The 15,170-nt window shown below is 35.3% G+C and overlaps 1 protein-coding gene across 4 annotated transcripts; it reads left to right on the forward strand.

Annotated features, from left to right (window-relative positions):
• The first annotated feature begins 1,706 nt into the window (after window positions 1–1,706).
• On the forward strand, window positions 1,707–13,901 carry LOC141828097 (uncharacterized). Of its 4 annotated transcripts, none has more exons than XM_074715461.1 (7): window positions 1,707–2,025; window positions 4,977–5,006; window positions 5,487–5,585; window positions 10,231–10,390; window positions 12,469–12,769; window positions 12,849–12,903; window positions 13,617–13,901. In XM_074715461.1, exons 1-7 carry the CDS (start codon window positions 1,828–1,830, stop codon window positions 13,689–13,691), a joined length of 918 nt encoding a protein of 305 aa, XP_074571562.1. In that variant the 5' UTR covers window positions 1,707–1,827; the 3' UTR covers window positions 13,692–13,901. The 4 variants fall into 4 exon arrangements, with proteins under 4 accessions (XP_074571562.1, XP_074571563.1, XP_074571564.1 ...); XM_074715462.1 differs by lacking the exon at window positions 13,617–13,901 and adding an exon at window positions 13,161–13,273; XM_074715463.1 differs by lacking the exon at window positions 13,617–13,901 and adding an exon at window positions 13,135–13,217.
• Window positions 13,902–15,170: the final 1,269 nt, after the last annotated feature.

Raw genomic sequence — 15,170 nt, forward strand, 5'->3', positions numbered from 1 at the left:
ACTTCAAATCATTATCATTATACTCTTGTGAGTCTCTTGAGTATAAAATCTTCACAACCTCAAGATCAAGAGATATTAGGTTTTAAATCTTCACAATCTCAAGATAATTTAAGACAAATTTATTTAATGATCTAGGTCTGTCATACTTACTCACCAACACCACCAAAAGATTCCTAAGACTCTATTAATTCAGATCATATCAAGATTTTAAAATTCTGAACATTATAGGGTTGTAGGTGAATTTTAGGCAAAAACTTATTGATGGCCTTAGGAATCTTAGAATCACTTTGAACCATGACCGTTACACTCTTGAGAGCCTCTTGAGTATAACCATGTTCTCAGACCTGGATATCAATATCTAAATCGAGAGATGTGAATTTTAGTGAATTTAGTCAAAACTCATTAATGATCCTATAGTGTCTAAAATTTCAAGATCTTAATATGATCGAAACTAGGAGAGTCCTACGAATCTTTTGATGGTATTGGTGAGTGCATACAACATGCTCATGCTCTTTAATGAACTTGTACCAAATTATTTAAAGGTTGTGAAGATAATAAAACTTACATATCTCAATTTAGGTTGTGGAATTTAGATCTTAGGACATAGTCATACTAAGGAGGATCCCAATAGTATAATGGTTATACTTTGAAGTGATTCTGAGGTTCCTAATGTCATCAGTGAGTTTTTGGTCAAAACTCATCAATGACCCTACAATATTTAAATTTTAAAATCTTGAAGTGGTCAACCATGAGAGTCCTATGAACCCTTTGGCGATGTTGGTAAGTAAGTATGACAGACCTAGGTCTTTTAATGACTTTGTGTCAAATTATTTCAAGATTGTGAAGATTTCAAAAACTTATATCTCTCAATTTAAGTTGTGAAGTCTAAATTTGAGGACATGATTATACTCAATAGACTCTCACGAATGAATAGTCCTACTTTGAAGTGATTCTAAGATTCTTAAGGTCATCAATGAATTTTTGACAAAAACTCATTGATGACCTTACAATATCTAGAATTTTAAAATCTTAATATGGTGAAAATCAGAAGAGTTCTGGAACTCTTTAATGATGTTCTTTAATAAGTATGACAAGTTTAGGCACTTTAATGAGCTTATGTCAAATTGTATTAAGGTTGTGAAGATTTTAAAAACTCATATCACTTAATTTAGATTGTGAAATCTAGGTTTAATGGCATAATTATACTCAAGAGGCTCTTAGGAGTATAATGATATTAGTTTGAAGTGATTTTAAGATTCTTAAGACAATACTTTAAATCAAATTCATCCCACTAAGTGTAATCATCTCCTCATATATAAATTTTATAACATAAATAGAGAGCTATGAGTTTTTGAAATTGATACAGTTTTCAAATATTTTGTGAGCTATGTAATGATCCTGCCACATAATAGAAGCATTGAAAATTTAATAAAGTTATGAGCAGTCAATTACACATCACAAATCTAGTACAATAAATTTAAAAATTAATTAATATACTTAATTATCTATATAGTAGTTGATTATGAATGAATGAGCAGTCGTACTGATATAAAAAAAGAATAATAATATATATAAGAAATAAATATACATTTTGATAAATGTGTATTTTAAATATTATGAAAATCTTTTTTTTTTTTTGCATATTTTTTTCTTCCGATGAACCGGTGGTTCGATGCGGCCTTAAGATTTCCAAACTTGGGCATGTTTTGGGATTTGGTGGGCGGCTCCGCTCTGCCTGTTTTTGTCGCTCCGACGAGATCGGCCTCCCGTGGCGATGCCGTGGGCATCGGGCGACGCCATCCCTTTCCGCAGATCGACGGAACCCCAATGTTTATAATTGAACTGGAGCCATCCCCTCCCGCCCTATTTTTATCATCCTCGTCGCCGGAGGAAACCATGCAATCGCTTCTACCAAATGGCATCTCAATCGCGCGGATCACCTTCTGTCGCTCGCCACTCTGGTTCTCAGCCTTCCATTCCACTCCCGTCGCCGCTGCCAAACGGAAGTCTAAATGGGATTGTAAGGTCAGCCCCCCTCTTGCTCAATTTTATGCCTGTAACAGCTTATTCTTCGTGGACGTTTCCGCCGCTTTGATTCTAGGATTCCGGAAAATCGTATGTTGCTGTCAGTTTTGTTTCATTTGTCCTCTAACTCAAGCAACGTTTTATAGTTCATGCCAAGGAGATTATGTTGAGATGCAGGAGCAGCTTCCTATGTTATTGTCATATACCGAAATTAGGATTAACAGTTAGAGGTTGACATCATAGACATACGAGTTGAGCAACATTTTGAATGTTTTTCATCCTATCGGTAAAGATTTAGGCTGACTAGTTGCTTGAGACGTTTTCTAAGCAAATATCGTTGGTTTATAGATACTGGAAGATTTGTTTTTCACCTAACTAGGATGTGGAAGACTTTATACCTTGCGGAGCCTTTTGGCTAAATTCAAGTGACACAGGGTAGACTAATGAGAATTGAATTACTGTTGGTCGAGTGACCAAGCACACTAGAGTGATCTTTATCTAATGAAAATTAACAAGCTCAATTTTCCATTATATAGACCTTTATAGAAGCAAAATCCTTCATGAAGTTCTTGTTAGTGTAAGCCCTAAGAGCCAATCATGAGATGATTAATTTGACACTTTTGTATCATAGTTTAATAAAAGACAATATGATATTTGTATCATATTTTTGTTTATTATAATATATCTATGCAAATTTATAAATATAATAATGCCCTAGAGTGGTATGTTATGTTCTATAGGACATCAATTATTTAAATTGATTGTGAGAGATTATAGATATATGTAAAATACTATTCATAATTATTTTTAGTCAAGTATTAATATACAAGGGCAATATTAATGTATTAAGACTAACATATAGGTTAACTGATGACTTAATCTTATAAGTCATGGATATGAGATATCAAGTTAATACATGAGTATATATTAGAGAATATGTACTGGATGACTTGTCATGAGAATGTTTCATGGATTGTTATATGAGTGTCATAAACATTCTCATAGTGACTATTGGTATAAACAGTCCTCTGACCTGAAGTCACTACTGTTCTCTACATAAGGAATTATGTACTTTAGTATCGATAAACGTTACCTGTAATAAGGTAGATTATAAAATTGTTCATTGGGTATGCAGTAAGTTATACGAAAAGATGTGAGTGATGTAGATGGAATTTACCCCTTCTATATAATGGAAGTGATATCTATGTGCCCCTTGATTAAGTAGGACTACTAAAATGCATGGTCATGCTCAAATAAGTCAATATGAGATATTGAGCTTATTTGATTAAGTAAGTCTACTTAGAGATCAAGAAACACATAGATTGATAAGAGGATGACATACTCTATGCCTCGTAAATCAATTTATACGTCATGGAATAAAATAGTCATAGACAAGTTAGGTCAAATCTATTATATTCTCATCACTTGGATAGTCATGATGTATTACTAGATGTCACTCATTGCTTATATCTTTAAATGAGATTTTAGAGACACTGTCAACGTTACAAGAACCTATAGGGCCACACACAGAGAACACATCGATTTTGGAGTTTGTTTTATTTTAGTATGACTAAAATAAAGTGAGGCTAAGTTTTAGATCTTAAACTTGTTAGATTAATGAGTTAATCTAATTGGATTTTACTAATTGGATCTCAAAATGGGTTCTAATATGTATTTGAGTTATTCAAACAAGCCGATATCAAATGAAGCCCACGGTTTTATGATTATTGGATATGCATCAAAAGGTGAAAAGGTCTTATTGGATAAGACTTGGAGGTTGAGTAGCTTTCGAACATGGTCTCATTTGATAAGATTGTGTAACCCTAAAAGTTAGGGTTCGATCTCAACTTTATATATAGTAGCTAGTACTACAGTGTGGGTTACGGATGATACTCCAATCGTGCTCGTGAGACGAGCGGTGGCTGTGCTCATGTGGATACCATAGAGGCGCGAACACATTGATCTTGCTTAGATTGACTTGACTCTTCAGATTCGCAAAGGTTCTGCCCATCAAGAGGTAAATTCTAAACAAACAATTAATTGAATCCATATGGATCTTTGGTAGGTTCCTTTTTCCGTTGTGCTTTCATGTTTAATTTCCTTAAGGAACTCAACAACTCTGATATCCTAAGTGGAGTAATTCCCTTAACAAAGGTTGTCAAAATTGTGATCTAGACCTTTTGATTTTATGATGTTCCAATCCAAATAAGCCAAGACAATTGAAATCCAAGTGGGTTTTGAAAGTGATTAGGATCTTACATCCAATCATACGTCCCATCATCATTCTTAGGTACAAACTCGAAACATCCTATTATTTTCATGATATTAGGATGGTGCAAAGAAAACTTTTTTTTTTGTTGTCAGATTCTAGGATCTTATGATCTACAGTTTGATCATGATCTGAATCAGTTGATCCTGTGAACATCTTACCATTTCTAAGCAGGATCTTGATCACGACAACTTGAGATGTATGCAACTGAGGATGTACTGTTTGAAAAAAAATAGTGACACCAAAAAGTAGATATACATTTCAAGCAATAACTGAGCATACTTAGATCACTTGGTTTAATTTACAATTAATTCACAGAATGAAAGTTTTGTTTTTGTTAAAGAGATCAAAGGCAAATATATACTTAAAATATCTGAACCCCTACCACCCTAGAACCAATTACATAAGATCACCATTCCTCTGAGTCTCTCCTCATAGAAACTGAAAAAGCCTAGGCTAGCCCTCGCTGCAAGATATCACTATGAATTCTTGAGAATAAATATCGCGAGCTAGTGCTTTTTACTTCTTTAATGTGATTACGAACTAGCTTATGGATTTTTTTTCTATGATTTGCTAGAGTCTTGTGGCAATCCTCTAGTGCAAGTTGCCACTCATCTTGAATATTCTTTTATTATTGTCCATGTCCTTGCAAGTGCTTATTCTGTAAAAATGTATTTCACAGGCTGACAAATATGGGCCAAAGCCATCAAAGGTATGATCTAGACCTTCTATGTTTCTTGTAGTTCAATTTACAGAATACTTTTATTTATCATGCAACTCATGTTCATTAGTCATTACTGTGTGAATGGAGATGAAAATTAACCATTTTGAATGCTGTTCACTCACTATATTCTGAGCTTTATGGATAAATAGTTTTACATTAAGATGAAGGCATGAATCAAGTTACGCCCACAAATTTTCTTGTACTGCATTTCTATTATCTAGAACAACAAAAGGAACCTTTATCATAGCTATCTATCATCATGATTAGTAATGGCCATTGAAATATATGAGTCCTGAATTTGAGTGTTTCTTCACTAATGCACTTAATAGACAAACCTTATTATTAAAAGTTCCTTCAAAAAGGGAAAAATATTATAGAGAGCTGCATTCCAACTTAGTCATTGAGGATTTCAAGCTTTATTCTCAACATATTATACGTCATGCTTTTCTAACTCCATGCATTTACCAGTCATATATCAGATATGTTGTTCGCCAAAAGCGTGCTGAAATAAAGAAAGCTCTTAAAGTTTATCTTCTTTATGGAAAAACATCCAAGATTCACTTTCAGGTGTGATACGTCTTTTGAACTGTGGGAATTTTTTCTGTTAATCTTTATTATTATCATTTATATTTTATTGAATTACAATCCATGTGTTTATAGATTCCAGAATAACTACTAATATAATTGTAAGGAAACTAGACTTATAAATATAAGACTAGGTAATGTGTGCCTATTCTTTCTAATACTCCTCAAATTGGGGTACAGGTATCTATCATGCTCAGCTAGTTACACAGAGAGATAATCAAGCAATAGAGAGGTTTGATAAAGGTGTTGGCAATTTGTTCTTTGAAAGAAGTATGCGGCGTTTTAATTTTCATAGACATGATTGCATTGTGGATAAAGTAACAATCTACCACAACGTGCTTTCTATGTTCATGGAATACTGGATTTTTGTAAGATAGATAATTGTTCATAATGCATATCTATTGGTTTCATAACTTTAGAAAATTGTTGTCTTTAAGGAAGCATTTTGTCCACATTACAAGTTGTACAGTTGTCATTGCCTTGTGCTTTGCTTTAATACTAGGTTGTGCTACCACATTTTGCTTTTCAACATTACAATGTTGTCCCCAACATAGTATAAATTCCCTAGGTGGATTTTCTTACTCGATCCAACATAATCAACATTTAAAAATACATTAAGATTTAGTTGTCTATCTTCTTGTAAAATATTTCTTGCCTCAAATATCTTTTAATGTATCGAAGAATCCTTATAACTATAAAACATTGCCTCTTAGTGATACTTCTTAGGCTGCTTCATTGATTAATTTGTGGCATCGATTGAGAAGGAGATTTTTTAGGTTGGTAACTATGACATAGATGAGTTTCCTACTAGTCTTTAAGAACAAGATAAGTCTTCAAAGTCATTGTATTCTAACCATCGATTAGGATTTTGTATAATTGGAGTCTCTACTTGCATCCAAGTTTACTGACGGCTTGCAAAATATACATCGCATATTTTCTTTCAGATAAAATGTTCTTTAAGAGCTATAAACAACTACAAAAGTTATGCAACCTTTTCTAATATTTAAAGAGAGATTTGACTTCAAGATTTTTTTTTTTTTGGCCTATGATGCCCTACACATCTCTTCCTATTTTAAGAATATCATCGACATAATTCGTCAAAATTTGGATTTTAGTACTATGTTAACCAAAGGTTGAATAGTTTATTTTCCTTCACTTGAGGCCAACTTGAAGAACTCTCCGAGAGAATAGAACCACACTTTAGTACTTTATTTAAGATCGTAAATTTGGTTTCCATATTTTACTCACTCTTTGAGCATCATAACCAAGAGATTACTTTGTATATCCTTTATTAGGAAGGACTCTACATAAAAAATGCATTAGGACATCCATTTGAAATATTCCTTAACTTTGATTTATTGCTTGGGATAATAATGAATTAAGAAGAGCAAAATGTGAGAATGTCTCAAAGTGGTCTACTCCTTAGGTATGTGTATATCTCTTGGAACAAATTTTACTTTATAATAATTATTTTATGACCATTAGGAAAATACTTAACTGTGAATACACATTGATAAGATACACTTCATGTTATAGCATAAGGATGGAAGAGCATGCATTTCCTCATGCATGGCATGTTTCCAAAATGAAGGAGCAATAGGCAAGACAATATCTAATAGAGAATTTGATGTTTGCAAAATTGTTGGTGAAAGCTGAGAATTTGAAGACGCTTCTATATGATAATTCAATAGTGGTGGAGTGATGAATCCATCTAGTGGAGAGGTGAATTTGGCTGGTTATGGTAGTGGTGGAGTGATGAATCCTCTAGTGCAAGTTGCCACTCATCAATGTTGATTTTGATAACTATTGTAGCCAATCAACTCATTGGCAATTGAGTTGATTGGATAAGGTCTTCTTCAAACTAACTAGTTAAATCACAATTGTTAGTCAACTAAGCTCGGACAAAAGCCAAACAGAAACATTTTTTTCAAAGCAAATCCAACCTTAGTCAACTCAACCCATTAGTTGATTGAAGCCAACTTCTTGCATGGTTTAAATCCCAATCCATGCTGAGGTTTCGGTCCCAGATCGAAATGATACAGTTTCAGTACCATATCGTGTCGTGCTGAGATTTCAGTCCCGAACCGAAATGATACAGTTTCAGTACTATATCGTGTTGTGTTGAGGTTTTGGTCTTAGACCAGAATGATATAGTTTCGGCACCGTATCGTGCCGTGTGGATAGGGGTGAGCAAAAGTTCGATTAAACCGAATAAATCGATTGAATCGATCGAATTTAAAAATTTGATTCGGTTTCGATTTTAAAATCCCTTATTCAATTAAACCGAATAAATCAAATTAAAAAAATAATCAGTAAATTCCTAAGTAAGTAAACTTATAAATCCCAAACTAATCGGTAAATCTCTCATAATATTTGAAAAATTCGGTTAATTTGGTCGAAGACCAAATTAATCGATATTTTATTGGTTCGGTTTGTTCGATTTTTATTTGAAAATTCGGTCGGTGCGGTTAGTTCAAAAAAATTCGGTTTGTTCGATTTCGGTTCGGTTCGGTTTTAACCGAATACTCAGCGCTATGTGCGGATATAATTTCGATATTTTTTAAATATAAAATATATTTATTTAAAAATTAATATAAATATTTAAAAATAAAAATATATATTATATATATATAATTAATGGGATAATTTTATTAGGTTTTAATTAAGCATATCTAAATTATCCCAATCATAACTTGGAGTTGATTAAAATTATTAATCTAAATTATTTAATTAAAACTTAGTTAAAACCTTTGGCCCGACCACCACCTATTCCGCGTCGCCAACATGCGACATTAGCCTTGTGCGATGCTGCCGCACGACCTCTGGACTAGCACGACATGCCCGGATGCTGTCACCGACCTCCGGGCCATTGCGACGCGGGAGTGCCGCCAACCTTCTGGCCAGTGTGACCCGGTCTCGTCGCTGCCGCCCTCTGGGCCATCGCGACATGTCCGAAAGCGTCATCGGGCCATTGCGATGCGTCTAGAGCCATCGTTGGGCCATTGTGACGTGTCTGGACACGTTGCCGGGCCATCGCAAAGCTTTCGGAGGCCTTGGGGCGCATTGGCACCAGAGGCGTGCCTGTACGATGTCGATCCGTAGGTGGAATGAAATATTTCGCCTGTATCGGGTGAAATGGCTCAAGATTTTAAACTATGACTTTTAGTCGACTAAAACCTCAAATACAACCTTAAAACACATTGTTTCTTGATTGAATCTTATGCCTAAATAGGCATCTACTTAAATTCTAGTACAGACCAGTTGATTCTCACGACTTGCTCAATCTTGCTTAAGAGTTTCCGTCCGTAATTTGACTTTGCCACAAAGGTCATTTCCTACTTGGTTACTTGTCTCTCAGATGTATCAAGCTTACAACTTGTCATCCTTCATGCTTTATCTATGTAATTTGCCTCCTTATGATTGTCGTAAACATTGCCAATTTGATACTCCTTGTTCGGTAGGCCCTTGAATGCCCTATTCCATCCTTCTTCGATCTCTAGTGCACCTCGAGCTATCGAGCCAACTAACCTTTGTTTGTGTTCTATGAAGTCTTTCACAACTCAACGCATAATCTGAAACACAAGTAGACTTAAATTGAAAACTTTGCCTAACACATCAAAACAACACAATCAAAGTAGACCACTAGGGCACAATTGCACCGGCAATGATGCGTGCTAGGGTTGCATAAAGGATTCATGCCAAGGTGTTTGACAGGTACAGTGCAATAAATATCAACAAATAATTGTGGGTGAACTTTACTATATCAACTAGACCAAATAGAAATTTTACAACTTGAAATTCTTCATGTTAGTACTTTAAAATTTTGGATTGAAATGGTCATGAGGGAGCAGAATTAATCACATGTCCAGGGAAGGGCGTTGGAAGTTGTTGCGAGAGGGTGTTAAATGAGGGGATCGAAGGAAATAGAAATTTTACAACTTGAAATTCTTCATGTTGACGACGGACTCAACTACAAAGGAGTTTAAAATTTTGGATAGACAATGAAATGGTCTATATATGCATGGCAAGATGCAGCTAAACAGGTATCAGGTAAGAATGAATACAACACATGATATACCAGGCATATATAATAAAGCATAAACAGAAGGGCGTTGGAAGTTGTTGAAAATAACCTCCGAGAGGCTCAATGATGGTGTATATATATATATTTTTTTTTTTCCATCAAATAAAATCTTAGTCGACTTTAATATTTGTTTAACCTCCCCCAGAATTTAACCTTAGCCATTTTGACACTGGACCTAGTTGCGCCGAGGTAGAGAGGGAATTGGAGTGTGGTGGCTTGGGAAGGAAGAGGCTGTGAAGTGAGCTGGGCAGACGAGAGATAATCTTGTTAGGGGGAAGGGCAGCTAAGTAGGCTTTGAATTACAATCTTTATATATGAATATATTTATGGACTCTTAAATAACTAACTAATCTAGAAATAAGAAAACTGCACTAAGTAAATACAGAACTAGGTTGTTTGTGCTTATTCTTTTAAGAATTTTTATATCTTGTCGCATTCTACTTGTTAAAATTTATGATCAATCAATTTGGCATTTTATTGCATTGTCAGGAATAATCAAACTTTCATTGCTTAAGCTTGCTGATGTCTGGAAATTTCTGTTAGGACGAAAGCTTCCATGATTTTACAGATGGAGCTAGAGAAACTTTTAACACTGAAAGTGGTGCTTATGATTTTGATGCCACTTCAACATCTGGAAGTGGAAGAAAAGCCAAGTTTCACAGTTCGTCATACAGTGGAAAATGCAAGCATGGAAAGAGCAAAGGTGAGTTCTTTCTGCCATCTCCTATTGGGGTTCAATGATGCCACCAGGCAGATTTTTTCAGTCATTTGGAACTCATAATTGTCTCTGTTATTCTCAAATATTGTTCTTAAGGACAGTACAAAGGTTAGGTTTAGGAAATTGCTAGTGTGTGAGGATCAATATGCAAAACCTTTTTTGTTTGCAGACTGAATGGTTGTCTGCATGTTTTGAAGTTCATATCCTAACCACCTGTTATAAAGCTGCAACCTTCCTATTCTGTGGAAGACAGTGCCATCTTATAGGATCACATGCTACTTATTTGATGATGTTGCTTGAGTTGATCTCTATCATGATTGAATGTGAGGATTCATTAATATTCAATTAACTGAAGTTTGAAGTTCCAAAGAAATTAATTGAGCATTTAGTTTACTTCTATATAGTGTGTTTGCATCAATCATGTTTCTGAATTCTTGTACGGGATGCTTCGTTTGAATTTATCTTCTTTGCTGTCATGTTGATCAGCACTTTTTCTGTAGGATCTAGATAGATTCTTTGACTTATGAGATAATACAACAGTCATACAACCTTCCTCATGATTTGATAGGTTCCTGGTAGTGATCAAGAAGTCAAGGAAATCAAGCTGCTGGATTCCATGTTCGTCATAAACTATGCCATTTATCAAAGCCTCAAACCAAAATCCTTCTCCTGAATCATTTGGTTGGGTAACACTTTTCAATAACCAAGGGGAAAATGCCAACTATTAGTTTTACTTGTGAAAATTAGCACACTCCCCTTTGCTTCTTTGCCACTCAACCTTCATTGCATTCTTGATCCACAATAATTGATAGAATACCTAGTGATGACTGCAAAGAAGCAAATGAAGGAAAAAGTGAATTATGCAATGCCATTCACGCTTTGGAAGGCACATTGTCATTCATGCTGCAGATAAGAGCAAATGGTGCAATGTCATTCATGCTAAGTGATAAAGTTGACATTAAGGATGTCAGAATGATATAGTAGAGCACTTGCCATGCTGGTTGACATTCTATTTTAGTTAATGCGGCTGATGCAAGCCCATTTCTCACTTACAAGTGCATACAATTATTATAGCAAAGAAGATATATCTCTATCCCCGAAAGTTCTACTGGGCGTAGCCATAAGTTCTTTTGTTGTGAAATATGTATGACCTAGCTAATTTAAAAGAGCTAAACTACTTCACCTGACTTGGTTGGCAAAAGCGAATGAAAGAGTAAGGCCTTGAAAGGAAAGAGAAAAAACAAAAAGGTAGCCAAAAGGATCAAAACTAGGGGCAGGAATCAGAGGACAACTAACTCCATGCGAGGGAGAAAAGAATTGAAGATGAAAACAGACAACCAACACACCTTGATTAACGGAAGTTGGCTAAAGGTACTCTGAGAGGGAGGAAGGTGAGAATTAGTTGTCCAGAATTGCCTTGGCTGTTAGGCTACTGTAGGAGGTCACCAAATGAGGTCCCTTAAAACATGGTGCCTAGCCTATCTTTTTAGGCCTCAGAATGAGTACTCATCCAATAGTAGAGTTCCATGAGTCAGAGTCTTCAAGTAAATCTAGTTTGCTCATCCCATGGGCCTCGATCATTAACTAACTTGACCGACCCCATGTCACTTTCCCATTCATTTCAACCTTGATACACAGATACACTCCTGTTAACACTATTGATAAAACCATGCCCACATGGCAACATCCTAATGGTAGCTGGAGAGGGTAATTTTACCCACATTACTGATGATACTGTGAATGGTTTATCCACATGACCGAGGATTTGCTCTCATATTCAAAGGGTGGTCTGGAAGTTCATTTGATCTTCTACAATATTTTTACTAGCTTTAGATTTTGGAATGTCAGGCATCAACTATCAATTGCATTGTTGCAACTAAGTTGTAGAAGAGCTGTTTTAATGGATACATTATTTTGTGAACCTTTAATGTTCATAATCAAAACTTTGATGTGGTTAGCCTTGTTTCCTTAATTATTCTCATATGCTGCAAATCATTTTGAATCATAAACAAACAAGTATCTTGTATCTTTGCTCTTGAAGCTGACTGGATATTCTTGAATAGGCAGACAGAAGGGGTTTTCTGATGAATACTATCATGAACAGCCTGAGACGATCTATGAAGCTTACTTTGGTCGATTCAGAGGTTTTAGCTGGTCACAGGAGGCATGGGAAAATTTTCATTTTAATAAATCAGGGAAGCAATTTGAGTGGAAGGATGAATCCAGGTGGGAGAGAACTAGTAGGAGAGCATGGAGTGGAAGTGATGATGACGATGAGTTAACTGATGTAAGCTCACACATGCATAGGGTTACTCTTGGGTTACCACCAACTGGTCCTTTGAAGTTAGTTGATGTCAAAAGCGCGTAAGATCTCTCAAACTTTTCTTGCAAGCTCTCTGGTTCCCTTTTATTATTTTACTCAATCAGACTTTGTTGCATGCAGTTTTAGGATTTCAGCTCTGAAGTGGCATCCTGACAAGCATCAAGGCCCTTCACAGGTACTGTACTTCTGTTAAGTTTTTAAACTTCTATAGATGCACTTCTTTACCCTTAAGAAAATGGTTTGAATCAATTGCTCCTGAATGTGTCTGTCTGTACATGGTTGCTGGACCCAATTTTAACAATTGCATAATTTTCTCATCCCTTCAATTTTTGGTGCAATGTACATCTGCAGTCAACTCCAACTGTTTAGCCTCTTATACCTATTATTCGATACTATGAAATGCAAGATAAAGCTTGAATACCTGGCTAGCAGATGAGATTTGGAGAGCTGAAGGGTGTGAAGGATGCTACAGAGTTCTGAAGATTAATGGAGTTGAGTGTGCATAATTATCGGGCAAATAAAATGAGAGCAGGGACTTGATAATTCTTGTCTCTCCTGTACTTTTGTAATTTATAATAATCCTGTCTCACATCCTTCAGTTTTACCATGAAAAAAAATTATTTAAAAAGATAAATAAAAAAGATTGAGCATATGCAAATCCAAGACATTTGATCCTGACACCAGAGGTATACCCGCTACATTATTATTTGATTATGATGAACTGTGTTAATAACTTGCTAGGGGACTAAATGATAATAGTTTAAAATTTATGAACTCCAGGGGACATTTTGAAAAAGGTCAACTTTGGAGGGCAATGAAAATTTCCCTTGTTAGTAGGCCTTGATTCTTCTATTCATTAACCATATCAATATCCTCATTGTGATGCAGGCTAAAGCAGCTGAGAAATTCAAGCTGTGTGTAGATGCATACAATTCTCTGTGCAGCGTCCTCAAGGCCACTTGAGCTGGGACGACATTGGATCTATTTATGTTTCGGCTCAGATGGAGTTGGAGCATCATAATTAAACTTCATTTTTTCTCCTTAAATATTGATTCCTTTTCATAAGCTGTAACTTAAATTCATGCCCAACCAATATCCATAACCCTTGTTTGCTGTCCAAGAATCACAACCTAACCTTCACAAAGTTCCAAAATACTTCATTTTTTTTCTCGATGTTAGGTAGATGATCTAATCCCTTGGTTCGTCTATCAGGTAAGTCCAAAATACAATTTATACATATCTTCTAGAATATTTGTCTCTTTTGGGATTCAAATCTTGATCCTCCAAGTTGTTCCTCTAAGTGTTTTACTAATGTCCCACATCCGTGGGGACTTTAGAATGCTTCATTGTCTTACTGTTTCATCATGAATTTCAGGTATGATGATCCTGTGAGTTTGTCCATTGTTTGTTGCAATGTCGTAGCATGTGGCCTTGTTAGTATATGCGAATTGATCGAAGAAAATGAATGCTCAGAGATGTCTTGGATGTCATATTTGAAGTGCTTTTGCTCAGTATTATAAAACAAAATTGATTGCATCAGTCAACTGATTCAATATTAATAGTCGCGAACCATATATCCATAGTGGTAGTTGTTCATATGTTGATCCAATCAACTTAAATCTACTAATAGTCAATTGTTTGATTCTCTAATCAACTCAATTCCTTTCCAATCGACTCCTCTCGATTGATGTTTATGATGACAATGGATTAGTGATTGGTTCCCTTGGATCCAATAGTCAATTCACTTGAATAACCTAAATTCTTTTCTATAAGTTTGTCTTGTAGATATAAAATCATATGATCATTCTCAGTTGAATTTAAGCATATCAGTCTAACTAGGCGACAGTTGACTTAGACTACTTTAGTTGATTGTTTTTCCATATAGTCAACTCGAGCTAGAACAAAATCCCTTTTTGTTCTCAAGCAACAAGCCTTTTGACTATATTGTCAAATATCGCTAACTAGTCGGCCGAATATGCAGATCAATAAATTGATCTTGCTTGAACTCATGCAGATACATCAACTTTGACCTATAACAAATGTTCCCTCATTGAGTATGCACCTAAGTAGAAAATATATATCCAAAAACTAAAACACAGTTCTCTCAAACACTCATCACAAATGTCTTCAAGCTAATCCTATTATATACTTCAAGATCTCTTTGACAAGCCTCCAACCTTCAAGACCTATTTGATTTGAATTATTTTAGCCACCATCTCTTCAAACATATAGATGAATCTTGATATTTGTCAAACTTGTCCGGAGATCCACCTTTAGGACTTCAAAGCATTAGGGGTTCCAACTTCAAAACTTCTATTTGCTTAGAAGATTTTGTCTCTAAAAGTTTTTATCAAGCATTCAGTTCTCCTTGACTTGACAAAACTTCACTTACCAAGAGTCTCCTACTTTGGGAATTTCATCTGCTAGGAGGCTCTAATTCAG

Source organism: Curcuma longa, chromosome 4 (assembly GCF_044706935.1).
Source record: "Curcuma longa cultivar G26 ecotype Majalengka, Jawa Barat chromosome 4, ITB_CL_G26_1.1, whole genome shotgun sequence".
NCBI lineage: Eukaryota > Viridiplantae > Streptophyta > Magnoliopsida > Zingiberales > Zingiberaceae > Curcuma > Curcuma longa.